General features: G+C 48.6%; 1 protein-coding gene across 1 annotated transcript; it reads right to left on the minus strand.

The window, feature by feature from the left end:
• Window positions 1-151: 151 nt before the first annotated feature.
• lonp2 (lon peptidase 2, peroxisomal) lies at window positions 152-15,605 on the minus strand. Its single transcript, XM_023827150.2, has 15 exons — window positions 15,349-15,605; window positions 14,242-14,482; window positions 13,039-13,170; window positions 12,833-12,955; window positions 12,196-12,359; window positions 11,805-11,899; window positions 9,166-9,424; window positions 7,654-7,795; window positions 4,939-5,089; window positions 4,324-4,450; window positions 3,450-3,598; window positions 2,327-2,448; window positions 1,599-1,806; window positions 1,189-1,379; window positions 152-1,096 (listed from the first exon to the last, which is right to left on the minus strand). The coding sequence occupies exons 1-15, from the start codon at window positions 15,579-15,581 to the stop codon at window positions 866-868; spliced, it is 2,568 nt and encodes an 855-aa protein (XP_023682918.1). The 5' UTR covers window positions 15,582-15,605; the 3' UTR covers window positions 152-865.
• Window positions 15,606-15,625: the final 20 nt, after the last annotated feature.

Consider the following 15,625-nt stretch of genomic DNA (forward strand, 5'->3'; position numbering starts at 1 on the left):
TTTTCGGCAGTTATCATTTTTATGAAGGTGATTCACATGGTTGTCACTGCATATTTTTGCATGTATATTACACCTCGTGTTGTCTAGCATTAACAAGGCCACAAGTCCTTTTGGATAAATAAATCAAACGCGTGTGCATGAAATAGACAAGTCATGTCATACAATTTATTAGTTCCGAACATTAGTGTGAACAACATCGGCATGCCAGGCGAAACTCTTGTCCTGTTAATCAGCAATAAGCAGGCTAACTCCTGCTTCTCCTTAGTCAAGAATGTATCATGTGGTAAGTGTTCCCTTCCCCTCTTCATTAGTTAAGGTCACAGTCATGGCAAATCTAGCATTTAGGAATTTAAAATTTCCTCAGCTACTGAAACACCTTCTATTAAAGCTTATTTTCTCCTTTTTCGAGGAGGAAAGTGAGATTGAAAAGCAATCCGATTTTTTCATTGTTAGATTTCATCAGTTTAAGGACAGGAACATAACCACATACTGAGCTGTACATCAAGGCTATGAGAACCCATGTCCCTGAATTATAAGTAACCCAGCAGCCAGAATCAGACAAGCTTTTCACCAAGCAAGCAGGCGTCTGTCCAAGTGGTGGACGTCAGTCATTCGGAAATGGAGACACCATGCTTGCGTGTTTCATTCACAGAGAGACCAGCAAACTATTAGGTTTGAACCTACTTTAACAATTTGCCTCCATCTCAAATGCTTCAATTTACAGCTGACTGACATAAACCTCATAGAAAAACTCGGTTTAATGCCATGACTTACCCTGGTTCCTTCAAAAGCCCAGGCTGTTGTGGCTTAATATTACACTACTCCCAAGGAACAGGAACAGGGCTGCTACATTTCACCAGAGCCCTCAAAGCTTGCTAACAAGGGCTGGTGGTACGTGAGACGGCTGCGACCCGCAGAAGCCTCCGTCGAAGGCAGCGTTGAGGACCTCATCCAGTGAGCTGGCTGCCACGAACTCCAGCTGGGTCCGCACGTGAGCTGGGATCTCCTCCAGGTCCTTCTCGTTCCGCTTCGGCAGGATGATGCGGCTTATGCCCGCTCTGTGTGCCGCCAGCACCTTGTCCTTGATCCCACCCACCTAGGGCAGGAAACACGGTTGGATCTCTGGTTAATGCGTCCATTGCTCTGCAAGGCAGCCCAGGGCAGGGTGCCACCGCGCCGCCCTCTCACCGGAAGCACGAGGCCCCTCAGCGTGATCTCCCCCGTCATGGCCACGTCGGAGCGCACCAGCCGTCCGCTGAACAGTGAAGCCAGACACGTCACGATGGTGACCCCAGCTGATGGGCCATCCTTGGTGACCGCACCAGCGGGGAAGTGCAAGTGGACATCTGTTCCCTCCAGGGGGTCAGCCCCCCCCGCCACTAGAAGACAAATTGCCAGTATTATAAATATATGAAGAATCACCATGAAATCCCTCTATTTCAGCAAGATGAAACAAGCTTGTATAGAATAACAAAAAGGATTGTTCTAATGTAAGTACTGTTAAAATGGTATTTATATTTACAGACATTTCTTATGGTCTACAGTAATGTAAACCAGATTGGAACTAATGGTTTCTGAATACACAGGTTTCCACTAACTATTGGTCAGTTGGTAGGTCTTGGCATTGCTCCTCAGCCAGCTGATGGCCAGATGGGCAGACTCCTTCATGACATCACCCAGCTGGCCCGTGAGCGTGAGCTGGCCGTCCCCCTCCATGCGGCTGGCCTCCACAAACATTATCTCCCCGCCCAGGGGGGTCCAGGCCAGGCCGATGGCCACCCCAGGGAGCGTCAGACGCTCGGACACCTGACGCCAGAGGGAAGGGGTTCGTTTAGAAAAAGCAGCACATAGTGCGGAGCAGCAGTAGCGCCGAAGAGGTTAAGACCAGATCACAGCGCTAAGGGAAAAGGAAGTCCACAGAACTCAGCCGACACACATTCCAACCCCCGCTGTGAGTGTAGCCCTTTCCTGGACCCCAATGCACCCCCCCCCCACCCACAGCAAAGGCTGCGGAGCGACACCACTAGCAGTGAAAGGAATGTTCAGGGAAGTACTCATAGCACACATGGGGATCTGTGCTTGTAAGTTGCTTTGTAGCTCTGCTAATCCTGTTATGCTAATAATGGATAATAATATGAATGAGCAACTGAGAGAGAAAAAGAGAGAGAGCAGAAGCCCCATGAACACGACCTCTGCTACCAGACGCTTCAACCAGCAGAACATGGAGAACCTAGCTGGTAATATGCTGAAAAGCACACAACGGCCATGCTCTGCAAAGTTACAAATCCATGAACTTTGACCTCTCTGTAGACCACTCTCATCTCACCTCCATTTCGAAGACTGGAGGTCCCAGGATGTCCTTCAGAGCCTGGCGGTCGATCACAATGGGCATCTCAGGGGGCAGGGCCAGATCCCCCAAAGCTCCGCTCTTCTTCTCTTGATCTGGGACTGAGGGACAGGCATAGACATCAGGAAGGTCAGCAGATGCTGATGTGAGACTGTTATAGGTTCATTGCCACCACCAGTGCATTCACATTACACTGCGACAACACGGACGAAGATCAGGGTGGAGGCAGGAGGACCAGACAGGAAGGAATGTGAGGAAAATATGCAGGGAACCAGAGAACCAAGCTATGGAGATAGGAAGCATGGGAATAAGTAAATTAATACAATTAGTTTCATCCTTCAGCAAGTAGAACCGCTACACAGTTTCCCAAGACCTTGAAGAATGCTGAACAGGAAGAGGGCGGTTTTCCTGAAATGGTTGACGTTCTTATGAACCGCAGTTCCACAAATCAGTCCCTGCCAAGACCCCGCTTCCTGTCCACCCACCCCCCCCACCCCTCGAAACAGTGAGGAGTAAGAGAGACGCACCCCCAGGCCTGTCATTTAACAGCTGTCGCCGGTCCTGAGTCCCACCTCCTGCCAGCTGAGACTCACACATTATAATGTGCGCCAATAATTTCACCGTTACCTGGCAACAGAGCCAGGACAACACAAAGACAAGGGAGAGGGTTAAGCCCCTACCCCATTCTTCCCTGCACACAGGGGAGCGGGGGGTTCCATATGGCCTTACTTTGCCACGGCTTCCAGGATACTGCTATACCGCCATCATAAACAAACCAGCACCACCCCACCCCCCCACCAAGCCCAGCTGCCAGCTTGAAAGCAACTGCTCCTGTTACACAGGCCACATTGCTGTAGCAGCTGGCCTGGGAGGCCGGCATGTGGTCACAAGGCTGTCTGGCTGTCTGCCCCATGTATACCTTCGGTGATCACCAGCCCCCAGCCCCCAGCCCCCCTGCACCCACCATAGCCTCACGTTAGACCAGGAATGGTGCAGCTGCCACCTGCCTACAGAGGGGCGAATATCCCCCGAAATGTCCCAGCCGCCACCCCAAGAAGAACAGTCCTCAGTGAGAGCCACACCCGCTGCCTTGCAGCCTCACCTCCAGCCTCAGTGCCGGGGCTCTGCTCGCCCTCGGTGGACGCCCCTGGCTTGGCCGCCTTGTGGCCCTCAGCCACCTTCACGGCCACAGCCCGGCAGATGGCCCCATACTTCCTCTCCAGCGACCGCACACCTGCCTCCCGTGTGTATCTGCCGGGACAAGAGCACAGGTGGTGTGCAAGCAATTTTTGGCATCGCATTCTGGTAGCTGTAATGCTGAATACGTAAGTCTCCTTAACACCAAGATTCCAGAGGGATACCTTTTAGCAAGATGAACCCGCCCTTCTCCGCCCCCCTCAACCCGCCCTTCTCCGCCCCTCATTCCCTGTAATTCATCATCCAGTCTACAGCTCCAACCCTTCCAGCTTCTTTCTAGTATAAACATCAGTCGTGTTTTTGTGTCACCATTGCCAGAAAAATTATATCCTACAAGAAAAGACTACTATTAATCCTTTTCACTCCTGTCTTTTAAACAATAAAACCATCATACTGTCAGAAGGTGTAAGAGACTGTTGTTCAACTTTAGCTTTCAAAGCTTTGCCACATCAGCGCTTTCCAAAGAAAAACATCTACCACAAGCATCATTAGTAATAAAGATTAGATGGGGTGTGTGTATATACTGGTTTGTCAACGTTGTTGTAAACGTCTCAGAAGAGTACAGAACACAAAAAGAGTTACATACAACAAACCTGAAAAAAAAACCTGAAATGTCACTAGGATTTCATCACACAAACATACCTCCTCAATAAAACTGTCTGCTTAAAGGTAATGATATCCTTTGAATATTAGCCTCATTGTAACCTGCTTAACATCAACACCCATGGTAACACGCCGTATATGTCAGTGCGCATGTGTGTGTGACAGAGCGTGCGTACCTGCTGATGATGTCCAGCGTAGTGTCCTGCGGTATCTGGACCTGCTGGGGAGTGAGTCCATGCTGCTCCAGCTGATGGGGGATCAGATGGCGATGAGCGATCTCCACTTTCTCTTCTTGAGTGTACCCTACAGCACACAGTACAGTACTGTCACATACACCTAAGGTTCAACACACGATGCTCATTCAGGCTGCGCAGACAGTAGCCTGACTGCAGGCATGAGAGACACATGAGGACTAGAGAACTACAGCCGAGGGAACCAACCCAGACCCGCACTGTTGAGACGAGGTTCAATCTGACCAGTGGACTGGCTTTAACCTGTTCCACGGAGGGCCGGTGTTGGTGCGGGTTTTAGGGTTGACCTCTTAATCACCCAATAATAAAACAGTGGTTCACAACTCCAGTCCAGGGGACACACTGTTATTGGCTGGTTGAGAGCCCATCTTCATAGGTTACACCTATTACATACACAAATGTGTGTGAATGCATGATCTAAGAAATACTATGAGGAAAACCGTGCACATCAAGTGAAACAAATGGAAGACAATAAACTGCTGCTTAATTAACATGAAAATGAGCTGAGAATCACTGGCCCAGCGCTCTGAGTGTCCTGACCTGGTACCTGAAGCACTTCCATCCTATCCAGGAGGGCAGGAGGGATGGTCGCCGTGGTGTTTGCCGTGGCGATGAAGAGAACTTGGGAGAGGTCAAAGGGCACGTTAAGGTAGTGATCAGTGAAGCTGTGGTTCTGCTCTGGGTCTAGAACCTACATCAAAGCAACAACAACGACAACAACAACAATCAGGACTCAGTAACAGAACCTACAAGAGATGTTACCAGTAAGAGCAGCACAGAAAGCGGAAACTCCCAGAAACAGAGCAAACAGCCTCCCACACACACACTTCTACAGCAGACAAACACGCACCTCCTAAGATGACATATTTCAAGCTTTCGGTTCAAACTTAACTCTAACCCAGAATGACAAAACTATCGGTATTCATTACTCAAAATGTGTTACATAACACATTCAGTCGCCACAGACACACAGAAATGGCCCTTTTCTACTGCCACTGAGAGCCGAGTCGTACCCAACCAGTACCGCAAACTGGTGCTTTTCCATTACAAGGTATGCAAGCATAACCAAACCAGGCTGGCTGCGTCACCACCATCTGACCGGTCAATAAGCTAGCCGAGACCCGAACCCGAACCTGTGTTCTGTGCATGGATTATCTATAACAAAATGCATAAATCCTTCAGATCATTCATTATTAGTAGTATTGCGCATGGCAATGTGCCAGTGCATTCCCAGAATTTGGAATATGAAAATTTCCAACCTCCTACTTTAAAAAAGTACTATAGAAAAGCTGAATGGAATGGATTTGTAATGCATATTTACGCAAACGAATGCTAATTCCGCTAGCGTTTTATTCGGCGATTCTCACAGACGTGCTGCCGGAAATCAGCACAGAGTAAAAACAATAATAACCGGTCATAGTAGAACATGATATACTCAGTGTGAACAGTAAGAGTCTCTTAAGTTTGACATCACTGTCGCTCTCCAAACCCGGCAGCGCCTTTACCGAGCCGACCTTTCTGCAGTGGAAAACCGAAGTCAGCTGGAACCGTGCGGTAACTAGTCTCTCTTGGCGGTACGGCTCTGTATGGCTCGGTTCCTGTATGCCAGTGGAAAAGCACCATAAATGAGCCATAGGATGGGAATTACCCTGTCCCATACTTCCCATTCCTACAGAAATGAACAATACACACATTACTGATGTGTACATTTTTATTCTCTCCATGTTGGTCACTGCTGCTGAAATACCCGACACTGTTTCCCCTTCTCCTCTCAGTATCAGTGCTAATACTTACCCCTCCCCCCTCCCTCCCCAACAAAGCCCTGACTAACCCACGCCCTGTACCCTTATCTGTCCCTTCCTTCCTCAAAATCCCCCCCAAAACAGGAAACGTACATCACAGATGTAGATAGCAGAAGCAGGGAATGACCACTACAGAATGACAGCATGGATCTTCACCACATTCCGCCAGCCAACACTCAGTGACTCGGCATACGAGCGAATGTCCTTATTGTTTATTTTTAGCGTAGATCTTATGGGACTCTAGCTGGAACTCATTTTCATAATAGCTTGTGTTATGCTTCCTAATGCCCTCTGCCAGGGGCAAATAGAACAAAGAAGGGAGACTGGGTGGAAAAAAAAATTCCACATCAGATTTGGCCCTGGTTCAGAATGCGAGGTGTGGGCCCCTTCGCTCTCGGATCAGGGCTCACGTCAGCAGGCGAGAGGATGACGGCTCAGAAAACAAAGCCGGCGAGATAAAAGGCCTTCAAGCGCCAAGACGAGTCTGCATGAGGTCGTCTACAAGCAATGTACATCCTGGTGACTCACTGTGGCTTTATGGGAAACGTGAGATTCTGGTGTTTGGCGGAGTGGGGGGGGGGGGGGTATATACTGTCTGGATAAGCAAAGATACAGTACAGAGCCCACATCAGCAAGTTTTCGCCCATTGGCTTCATTGTCTGTACAAAGAGATAACATCTCCACAGCTATCATTCAGGTAAATCACTATGCTGAGGTATCCGTCTACCTGCACTGTTAGCAGAGGTAAACACGAGCACTCGGGTATCTCCTGACACCCACAGCGCCACCTGGCTACACCCTCGCATTCTCGGTCCCCTTCATCTCACCCCAGATGTTTGGCTCCCCTCCAGGAAATAGCAGAAAGACTGATGCAAGACCGAGGCGATACGAGGTGCTGAGGTCTGTGAGCCAGACGGTCTAGTGTTGGAGAAGTAACTCATCATGGACAGAGGTGTAAAGTTCAGGTCCAGAAAGCACAAATCCAGACCAAGGTTTTGTTCCAACCAGCCAGCTGAGTACTCAGTGACTGTGACTCTTTTCTGGACCTGAACTTAACTTCCCCAACACTGGCCAGACGTCATGATTTTTCCCCGTCATGCAAACCCCGGTTTCTTTATGCAGTTTACAGTATTTGGGTAAGTTTTGCCTGCCAATAGAACATGCATGCAACCTTTCAACTCAAAAACCCAGACACCCAAGACGTCACCTGATCTCCCCGCCTCTGCAGTTGCCCTACATCGTAAAACCTAGAAGGTCAGTATCTGTTGCTGCGGTCTGACCTTCTTTGATAGCCTAGTTAGTTAATCAGGTCTGCATCCTCACCTCCCCTTGATCACACAGTTACAAGCGCAGCTGAGAGTTCTTTATCCATCACTGAAGCCTCATTATCAGCATTCTACGTGCCCCAGACCCCTTCTTCCATCTTAAACATCTCGGGTGTTTTTCAGCTCACCTCCAGCAGGGCGGCGGCAGGGTCTCCCTGCAGGCTCTTGCTCAGCTTGTCCACCTCGTCCAGCAGGAACACTGGGTTGTTTACCCCCACGGCCTTCAACCCGTTGATAATACGGCCGGGCATGCTGCCCACGTAGGTGCGTCTGTGGTTGGGAGGACATGGTAGAATCAGGGGAGTTCATGCAGCTTTTTCCCTGATAGTCTGTCGGGACTCAGGGGGTAAAGACTACAGTCAGAGGTGGAAAGTTCAGGTCCAGAAAGTACAAATCCAGAGCAAGGTTTTATTTCAACCGACTAGTTTAGCATAAAGAGTCACAGTCACAGAGTACTCAACTGGTTGGTTGAAACAAAACCCTGGTCTGGATTTGTGCTTTCTGGACCTGAACTTTCCACCTCTGGCTACAGCTCACATAAATTCTCAGTAAATAATTAGGGAGCAATAAAGATCAGCATAAGGATTTGACTCCACATACAGCGTATTGTTAAGTAATTTCAGGTAATTGACCAATTTCACACACAAACTCCAACAGCTTTCAAGGGGGTAACAAACCTGAAAGCCAGGTATGATGAACGTGCATGTAACCAAAGAGTACAGGCACCTTTAAGGCTTCAGGGTCCTGTGCAATACCAGCACATCACTCCATCACGGTCTCCGTGGCGACACGCTCCTTATTAGGTCATTAATAATGACTCATTTTCCTTCTCAGATTGCGACCTACATCTCAGGTCAGCGTGTGATCCTTCATTTCTCTGACCCCATCCACACTGTGCCCCTGGCCTGTTTTTCGGGGGGGTGGGGGAGGGGGGGGGGGGCAGCTAGGTGCACAGTGCTGGGGTACCTGCATATCTGGCCTTTTGACCCAGACAGATGGACCGATTGACTAACAACTTTCATCTTGAAACAGAAGTGCTGCTACAGAATGATTATACCTTCAGCCATAACATCATGACCTTGCAGGACGTTTAATTTACATCTGACTGGGCAGGGAACAGCTACCCCTCCCCTTATTCTGTCCCCTGACTCCTAACATCTTTCCCAGCCAATGACACTTGAGTTCCCCGGTGCTATCTGGCCCAAGGAAAATGAGGAGTCATTATTAATGGCCTAGTAAGGAGCCTCACATCATGCTGGTCCTCACTCTTTCAGCATCAGGCCTCCTTCTGTCTTATATTGTTGGTTATTTAGCAGACACTGGTATCCATAGCAACAAAAAGTTGAGAAAGTAGGGTCAGATAGTCCCCAGGAACAACTGAGGATTAAGGGCCTTGCTCAGGGGGCCAATGGAGAAATCACTATACCGACCGTGGGTATAGCATCGTAACCCACTCCCACAGGAGAAGAATGTAGCAGAAACCTATCTGAGCCTTTTATTACTGTCAAAGTAGCACAGAGGCACAGGGGTGCAGCACAATTAATAACAGCTAGGCAGAATGGGACCAGTTCAGCCAGAGCGACTGAGAAACAAAGGCAGGACAGTGGGCAGGATGCCAGCGACGGGAGGCAGCGCCGTACCTGTGGCCGCGTATGTCGGACTGGTCGCAGACGCCCCCCAGGGCGATGCGGTGGAACTCCCTGCCCAGCGTGCGGGCGATGGAGCGGCCCACACTGGTCTTGCCCACCCCCGGCGGCCCCACAAAGCACAGGATGGGCCCCTTGAGGGCGCTGCGAAGCTGTCGCACGGCCAGGTACTCCAGCACGCGCCGCTTCAGCTTCTCCATGGCGTAGTGGTCGCTGTCCAGCAGGGCGCGTGCAGCCCGGATGTCCAGGCAGTCTGTGGGGGGGGGGGGGGGGGAGGTTAGGAGAAGACAGGAAGGGGGCCTACAGGGGGCCTGAAGAAACAGCAGCTAAACTCCCCTAATTTCATTTTATTCTTCCTTTATGCTGTGCCAAGATTTGCAAAAATGATCAGCCATAGAGCATGTAAACAAGTGGGGGGGGGGGGGGGGGCACACAAACGTGTTGGAGTAGAACATCGTGATCCTGCCCGAAGATGTACATCTTTACATCGTACCAAAAAAAAACAAAAAGAGCAGCATAGAGGCTAAACAACAACAGCGAGTTGGCACGTAGGATCCAGGAGCACGTGCACGGGGGGGGGGGGGGGGGGCGGGCGCGAAGTCTTAGGGGCATGATCCAGACATGGGATAAAGCTGAGAGCGCATACGCATGCACACAGGCAGACAGGACCTGCCTCTCAGCGATGAGTATGTACATTCACAGCCATATTAAAAGGAAGATCAAAGCATTGTAAGAACTAAACACAAGGGGGAAAATGGTGATTGTCTCCCTCTAGTGGTAGAAGGGCCAAATGATATAAAATCTAGACCTAGAAGTGAACAAAACTAGAAGAGTAACAACACTATAAAAGATGTAAATTATGCATCCACAGAAGCAACTTTATGGATGATGCAGCTGAAACACAGACATAGGACATACAGGATCCACTACCACAGATGGGTCAAGCTGTACTGAATGCGCACTGGGTACATCCCAGGCTGATGACACGTGAACGGAATCATCTTTCATTTTCTTAAGAGCTCCATCTACGTCATACTGCACATAATGTGCAAAGCGGGGATTTTAACCTGATGTGACTCTGAAGCTTTCATTCACTTTTACGTGAAACAGGGCTGTGTTGAAGCTGAAACCTTAACCTAACGCTAAAATGCGCGCATTCATTTTTCACAGGATCTGTAAAGCGAGGCCTTGTCGCTTGTACTTTTTGATGCAGTTTCACCCAGGTTTCATATTAACATTGGGGGGGGGGGCAGGTATATCGGGGTCAGACGTGAGTCATCACATACGGCGATTCTGTGGTCATGCTGCATGCACGTATTTTTTTTATTATTCAGACACTATTGCTGTTACAGTTAAAATATTTCAAGTGAAATTTATTTTTCCATTTTTACTGTTATTCACCTTCACTATATGGCTGTTTAAGTGCAATAATGCCCCGCATCATGTATGCCGAATTTGCGGGAATTATTAAAATTATGCACAAATCGCGAGATTCCGCCACTAATGTCAGGCCCTGTACTGTGGAAAAACGACGTCACCTCAGGGTCCACTGTGATGCCCCTGTCACTCTCCTGCCCCCCGTCTTCTCTCACAAACACATCCTAACCTTCCGGAAAGAATCACAATACACATAACATAGCGACTACAAGATCTTCTGCTAGAGACCCATAGAAGTAAATAAAGGAGATTTACTATATCTCTTCTTAGCAATAAATGACTTTCTGCCGGGGATATTTGCCAACTAAATGATTCAGAGTTTCTGGTAACTGATTAACTTACTTTATGGCGTTTTCCAAATAAATGCCAGGTCTGTCCCCATTTTTTGACCGGCTTCTTACTCATTCTTATGCCCTAACAGCAAACACGACGGGATGAGAACTGTGACTGACACAAACACTACATATGGCTGCAGTATCAGCTTTGCTGTTTGTGCTGTTAACTAACCAAGGTAGCTGCAGTTTGCACAATCACATCAGAATCTTTATGAAAATTAATGGATGGGACAATTAAATTCCACCATTTCACATAAATTAAAAAAAATGTATTTATTAACTGTTGGTTATAATACGAGGCCTTCAGTGCTGTGCTTTCCCGCTCGTCTGCTACACCTTTGCTCACACGTCTGTGAGTGAGTATCTGTCAGCAGGGGGCATGTTTCCCAACTATATAAGATGCTAGCGTAGTTAGCAACCCTGCTTTTGGGAAATGCACCCGGAGCAGCAGTTGAGACTAAACCATTGTAACGGAGGGTAGGGGTTCTCCAGGTGAAAACTGTCAGAAAAAAAAAGACTTTAGATTATGTGATGAGGTATTTATCGTGTGCGTTTCTTTGTTTTTGTAAACGAAGAATTATATTATATATGACATTATCGGGGGGGATAGTTCCCCCCATACCTTAACATTAGGAGGGACATCCCCCCCCCCCAAATCTATGCCTATGGTTATACCTCACGTTACAAATACAAATGGTTATCCATTACACCATTCCTCATATTACACAGCAAAGATCATCAAACTATCAGCAATCCGCGTGGAGGCAGACTGACGTTTTATCACATGTACAAACAGCAGAGCACCGTGCTGATGATGAATGACGCATGAGGTATCTGCTAAGCCACTCCAAGGTCAGTCACCTGTGGTCGATTTACTCCACGGCAGCTCCACCATCAGCTCCAGATAATTACGGGTCAGGGCATATTCAGGCATGGATTGCGGCATCTTCTTCAACCTGCTCATAGGATAGAACAGAATCAAACAGAACAGAAGAGAACATTGTTATTGTTACTGTACATATACAATGAAACTAGCTTTGCATTCTGTAACTCCTGGGACATCAAATTGCAAAGGTAAAATCAGTGCAAGCCCTTAACCACCATGTCACCTGCTGGTCATATATGTTCAAGAATTTGAATTTCTAGAAGTCTGTGCATGGTCACTGGGAATGCCACATCCCTCAGCAAATCCAGCAGCACTGGTTTGAGGTGGCAAACATGCTGGGAGAGCACAGGTCACACTGGATGGTACCGTTTTAGCTCCTTCAGGCAGACACGAAGCGCTGTCTCCGGCATGTTGCCGGTTCTGACCCGCTTCTCCAGCAAGGCCACGTCATCGCTGTCCTCTTCCTCCCCGTCGTCCTCTATGGAGAACTGTCCGCCTGAGAAGACCCCTCCCCTTCGAACGGGCACCACCTATGGAAACAATAAATGGGTGGAGGAGACCATGCAGAGAGAGAGGCAGAGGATGGAAGTGTTGCCAACAAAAGTGAAAAGGAAGGCAAAAATAGGCAAAGACCCGGGGTGGAGATTTCAGGTCCAGAAAGTAAAAATCCAGACCAAGATTTTGTTTCAACCAACCACTTGAGTACTCTGTGACTGTGACTCTCTATACTCAACTGGTTGGTTGAAACAAAACATTGGTCTGGATTTTTACTTTCTGGACCTGAAGTTTCCACCTCTGTCAAAGACACGTAATGTGATTAATCTGTGTATTTTTGTTTCTCAGCACTGGTCTGTTTCGATACATTAATGATGCCAGATTCTTGCCTTCATATGTCTTCCAAGTGCCAGTAAATCATTCTGAGCAGATTTCGTGTGAGTGTGAGTCATGCATTCAGTAAGGCTGGGGGGGTGAGGCGGCAGGGCAGACGAAGACCATGTGGTACCCTCTTGTCATCATCCAGTCTTGGCTTTCTGGTCTTCTGCAGCAGCTTGAGACCCTCGATCTGCCGGGTCAGCAGAGGCAGAGTCTTCTTGAAGCGCTCTTCCAGATTGACAGCATCCAACACCTGAGTGCACATGTCACACGCGTTGCGGAAGGCACACAGGATCCGCACGCCTGTAACACGCGTGTGTGCAGGTGCCGCCGTACCTCCAGCTTCTCCTTGTTGGACGCCTGGATCATCGAGGTCAAAACATCAGGTAAGGTCTCTCTGGGAAGGCTGTCCAGTAGGCGGCGGAGCTTAGCAACCACAGGGACGGATATATCAAGCATGCCCACCAGCTGAGGAACGCAAGCAGAGGGGGAAGATATGGGATGAGAATGCAGGGGATGAGAGCATAAATGTGGCATCTCAACAATGAAGTGGAACCAGAGGTGATCAAACTGTGGGGCATGCCCCCCCCCCAGTGGGCTGAAAAGGAATTGCGAGGGTAAAAAACAGAAGTGTGCTGGGGGGGGTTGAGACAGACCTATTCAAAAACTGCAACCTTTAGAAACATTAAAAATAATGTAAACACATTATATGCCTGCACACATTAAACGAAGCTAACAAAATTACATTTGTTTTTAATTTATTTCATGATTAAAGTTCATTTTGGGTCACTGTGAGTGCGTGTGTGGAGGAAGGAGACAAAATAAAGTTTGAATGCCACTGATTTGGACACTACTGCTCGCACAGCACTTGGATGGAAGAGGGGCACTGTTTACACACAACTGATACAACCACCATTATACAGAGGCACTGTTTACGCTTGGCTTTAAAATGCGTCTTGGGTAATCAGGTCATAAGTGGACAAGGCTACATAAAACTGTAAATGAGCACTGTGATCTGATCACTCTCACCACTTGCCAAAGTGGTCTGGGACGCAGGGGCGTCGCTAGAGATTTTTGGCCCCATGGCCCCATGAAAGGATATCATATTGGGCCCCCCAGTCCAGACCAATCCAGCTATTTTCCAAATTTCTTTGGGCCCCTGTCTCTCTTCTCTCCTGTTACTCAGGGGCCCCTGGAATCATCCTAACTACACCCCCCCGACGGTGCCCCTGACAACATTTCTTCTGTAGTGTGAGCACCAATGCGTGCAGATGCATCCCCGAAAATGATGCCACAATAACGGTGTGCGAGGCAGTAATGGAATCTGAACACAAGTGGTAAGCTGAACACTCTGAATATGCATGATAGACAGAGGTGCAAATGGTGATGTGTCTCAGCTGTCTGTTTGTGATCTGATCGCCTAAGAGGCATTTTGAAAACATTGGCCAGAAAGACACGAAAGAGCAAACGCCCAAGGTAGAACCTTGATTGGGTACACCTATACACACAGACAGGTCCCATTTCCAGAGACAGACAAACCTGCACAGCCGCTTGATAGAACCTCTTTGACAGCTCTCCCAGCTCCCCGTGGCAGTCGGCCGCGTCAGAGGCAGCGTACTGCTCCAGCTTGTCCAGCTGCTGGACCTCCCCCATCGGGAAGGGCCGCTCGCGCAGCAGCTGGATGACGCGGAAGCGACACAAGCCCGTGATCAGCAGCGTGTAGTGGGGTTTCGGCCAGTTACTGCCCACCACCTGCACAGCCAGCCCCGCCGTGCCAGTGCTGAAGGGGAACATGGGGCAGGTTTAGGAAGCGATCCTAACACATGCTCCGTCACCTGGAAATACTACCCCACCCCACCATTGCGTATCGGAACCCGTACGGCTTATTTAGTCTTTATTTATAAGTATAAGGTTGGGGATTCATCTGTTCAGGGAATTTGCCGAATGCTACATTTAACGAAAGCATAGCTTAAGCAATTCAAAGGCAACATGGAAGGAAAACAGGGGAAGTACGATTATGAAACTCGCGATTTCGCAGGACAGGTGTTCTGACGAGTTGAGCTACCTATCGAGACGTGCTATCGGGCCTTTCTGCGCATGTGCAGTTCCACCGTTTTGGGATTAGGGTTAGGTTTTAGGGGTTAGGGTTAGAGTAAGGGTTTTAGGGGTTAGGGTAAGAGTTAGGGCTAGGGCTATCGATTAGCACTACGGTAGCCTCGACAAAGTAGCTCAACTCGACAGAACACCGACCAGGGCTAAAGTCCGCCTGGATTCATCGACTTTTCCAGAAAGTTCTCCAAAGCACGGATGCGCTTCACATTTCTTTCATGTGTGCATAAAACGTGTTTTTATTTGTACAAGTCTGGGTCTTTGTCAAGGTTTCATCAGGTCAACAAACGCGCACCGAGATGCAACTTCGTATACTTTCAAGCTGGATTTCTTGTTTGCCGATAAACTTTAAGTACAAAGTTCATGTTACCCCAAAATACAATAACAAAATAATAATAATAGTAGTAGTAATAATAAAATAATAATAACAATAAAGTCAATTATACCAATGGGACACTTCCTCTACAGGATGACACCAAAAACTGAAATGTCACGTTATCGGCGCAGTTGCCTAATTGCCAGGATAGTGTCACCCACCCATGCAGGGTCGGCAGGTCCTCGGTATCGTGCTCCGGGTCCCTGGTGTTCGGGATAACCCCGATAATGGTGCTTTTTAGTGACGTCCCCTTCAGAAGCCTGCTTTTTACCAGCTGCATATTTCTCGCCGTGTCGACGCTGATCCGCATCGTGGAGCCCGGTAGCAGTACTCCTTCGTAGGTTAGGAGTAACGGCAGCCGAGCGGGGATCCTGATATCGCTGTTCGAGGACATTATTAGGGTCGCTGCTTCTCCGTGCCGTTAAAATTAAACGGCAG

Source organism: Paramormyrops kingsleyae, chromosome 13 (assembly GCF_048594095.1).
Source record: "Paramormyrops kingsleyae isolate MSU_618 chromosome 13, PKINGS_0.4, whole genome shotgun sequence".
Classification (NCBI taxonomy): domain Eukaryota; kingdom Metazoa; phylum Chordata; class Actinopteri; order Osteoglossiformes; family Mormyridae; genus Paramormyrops; species Paramormyrops kingsleyae.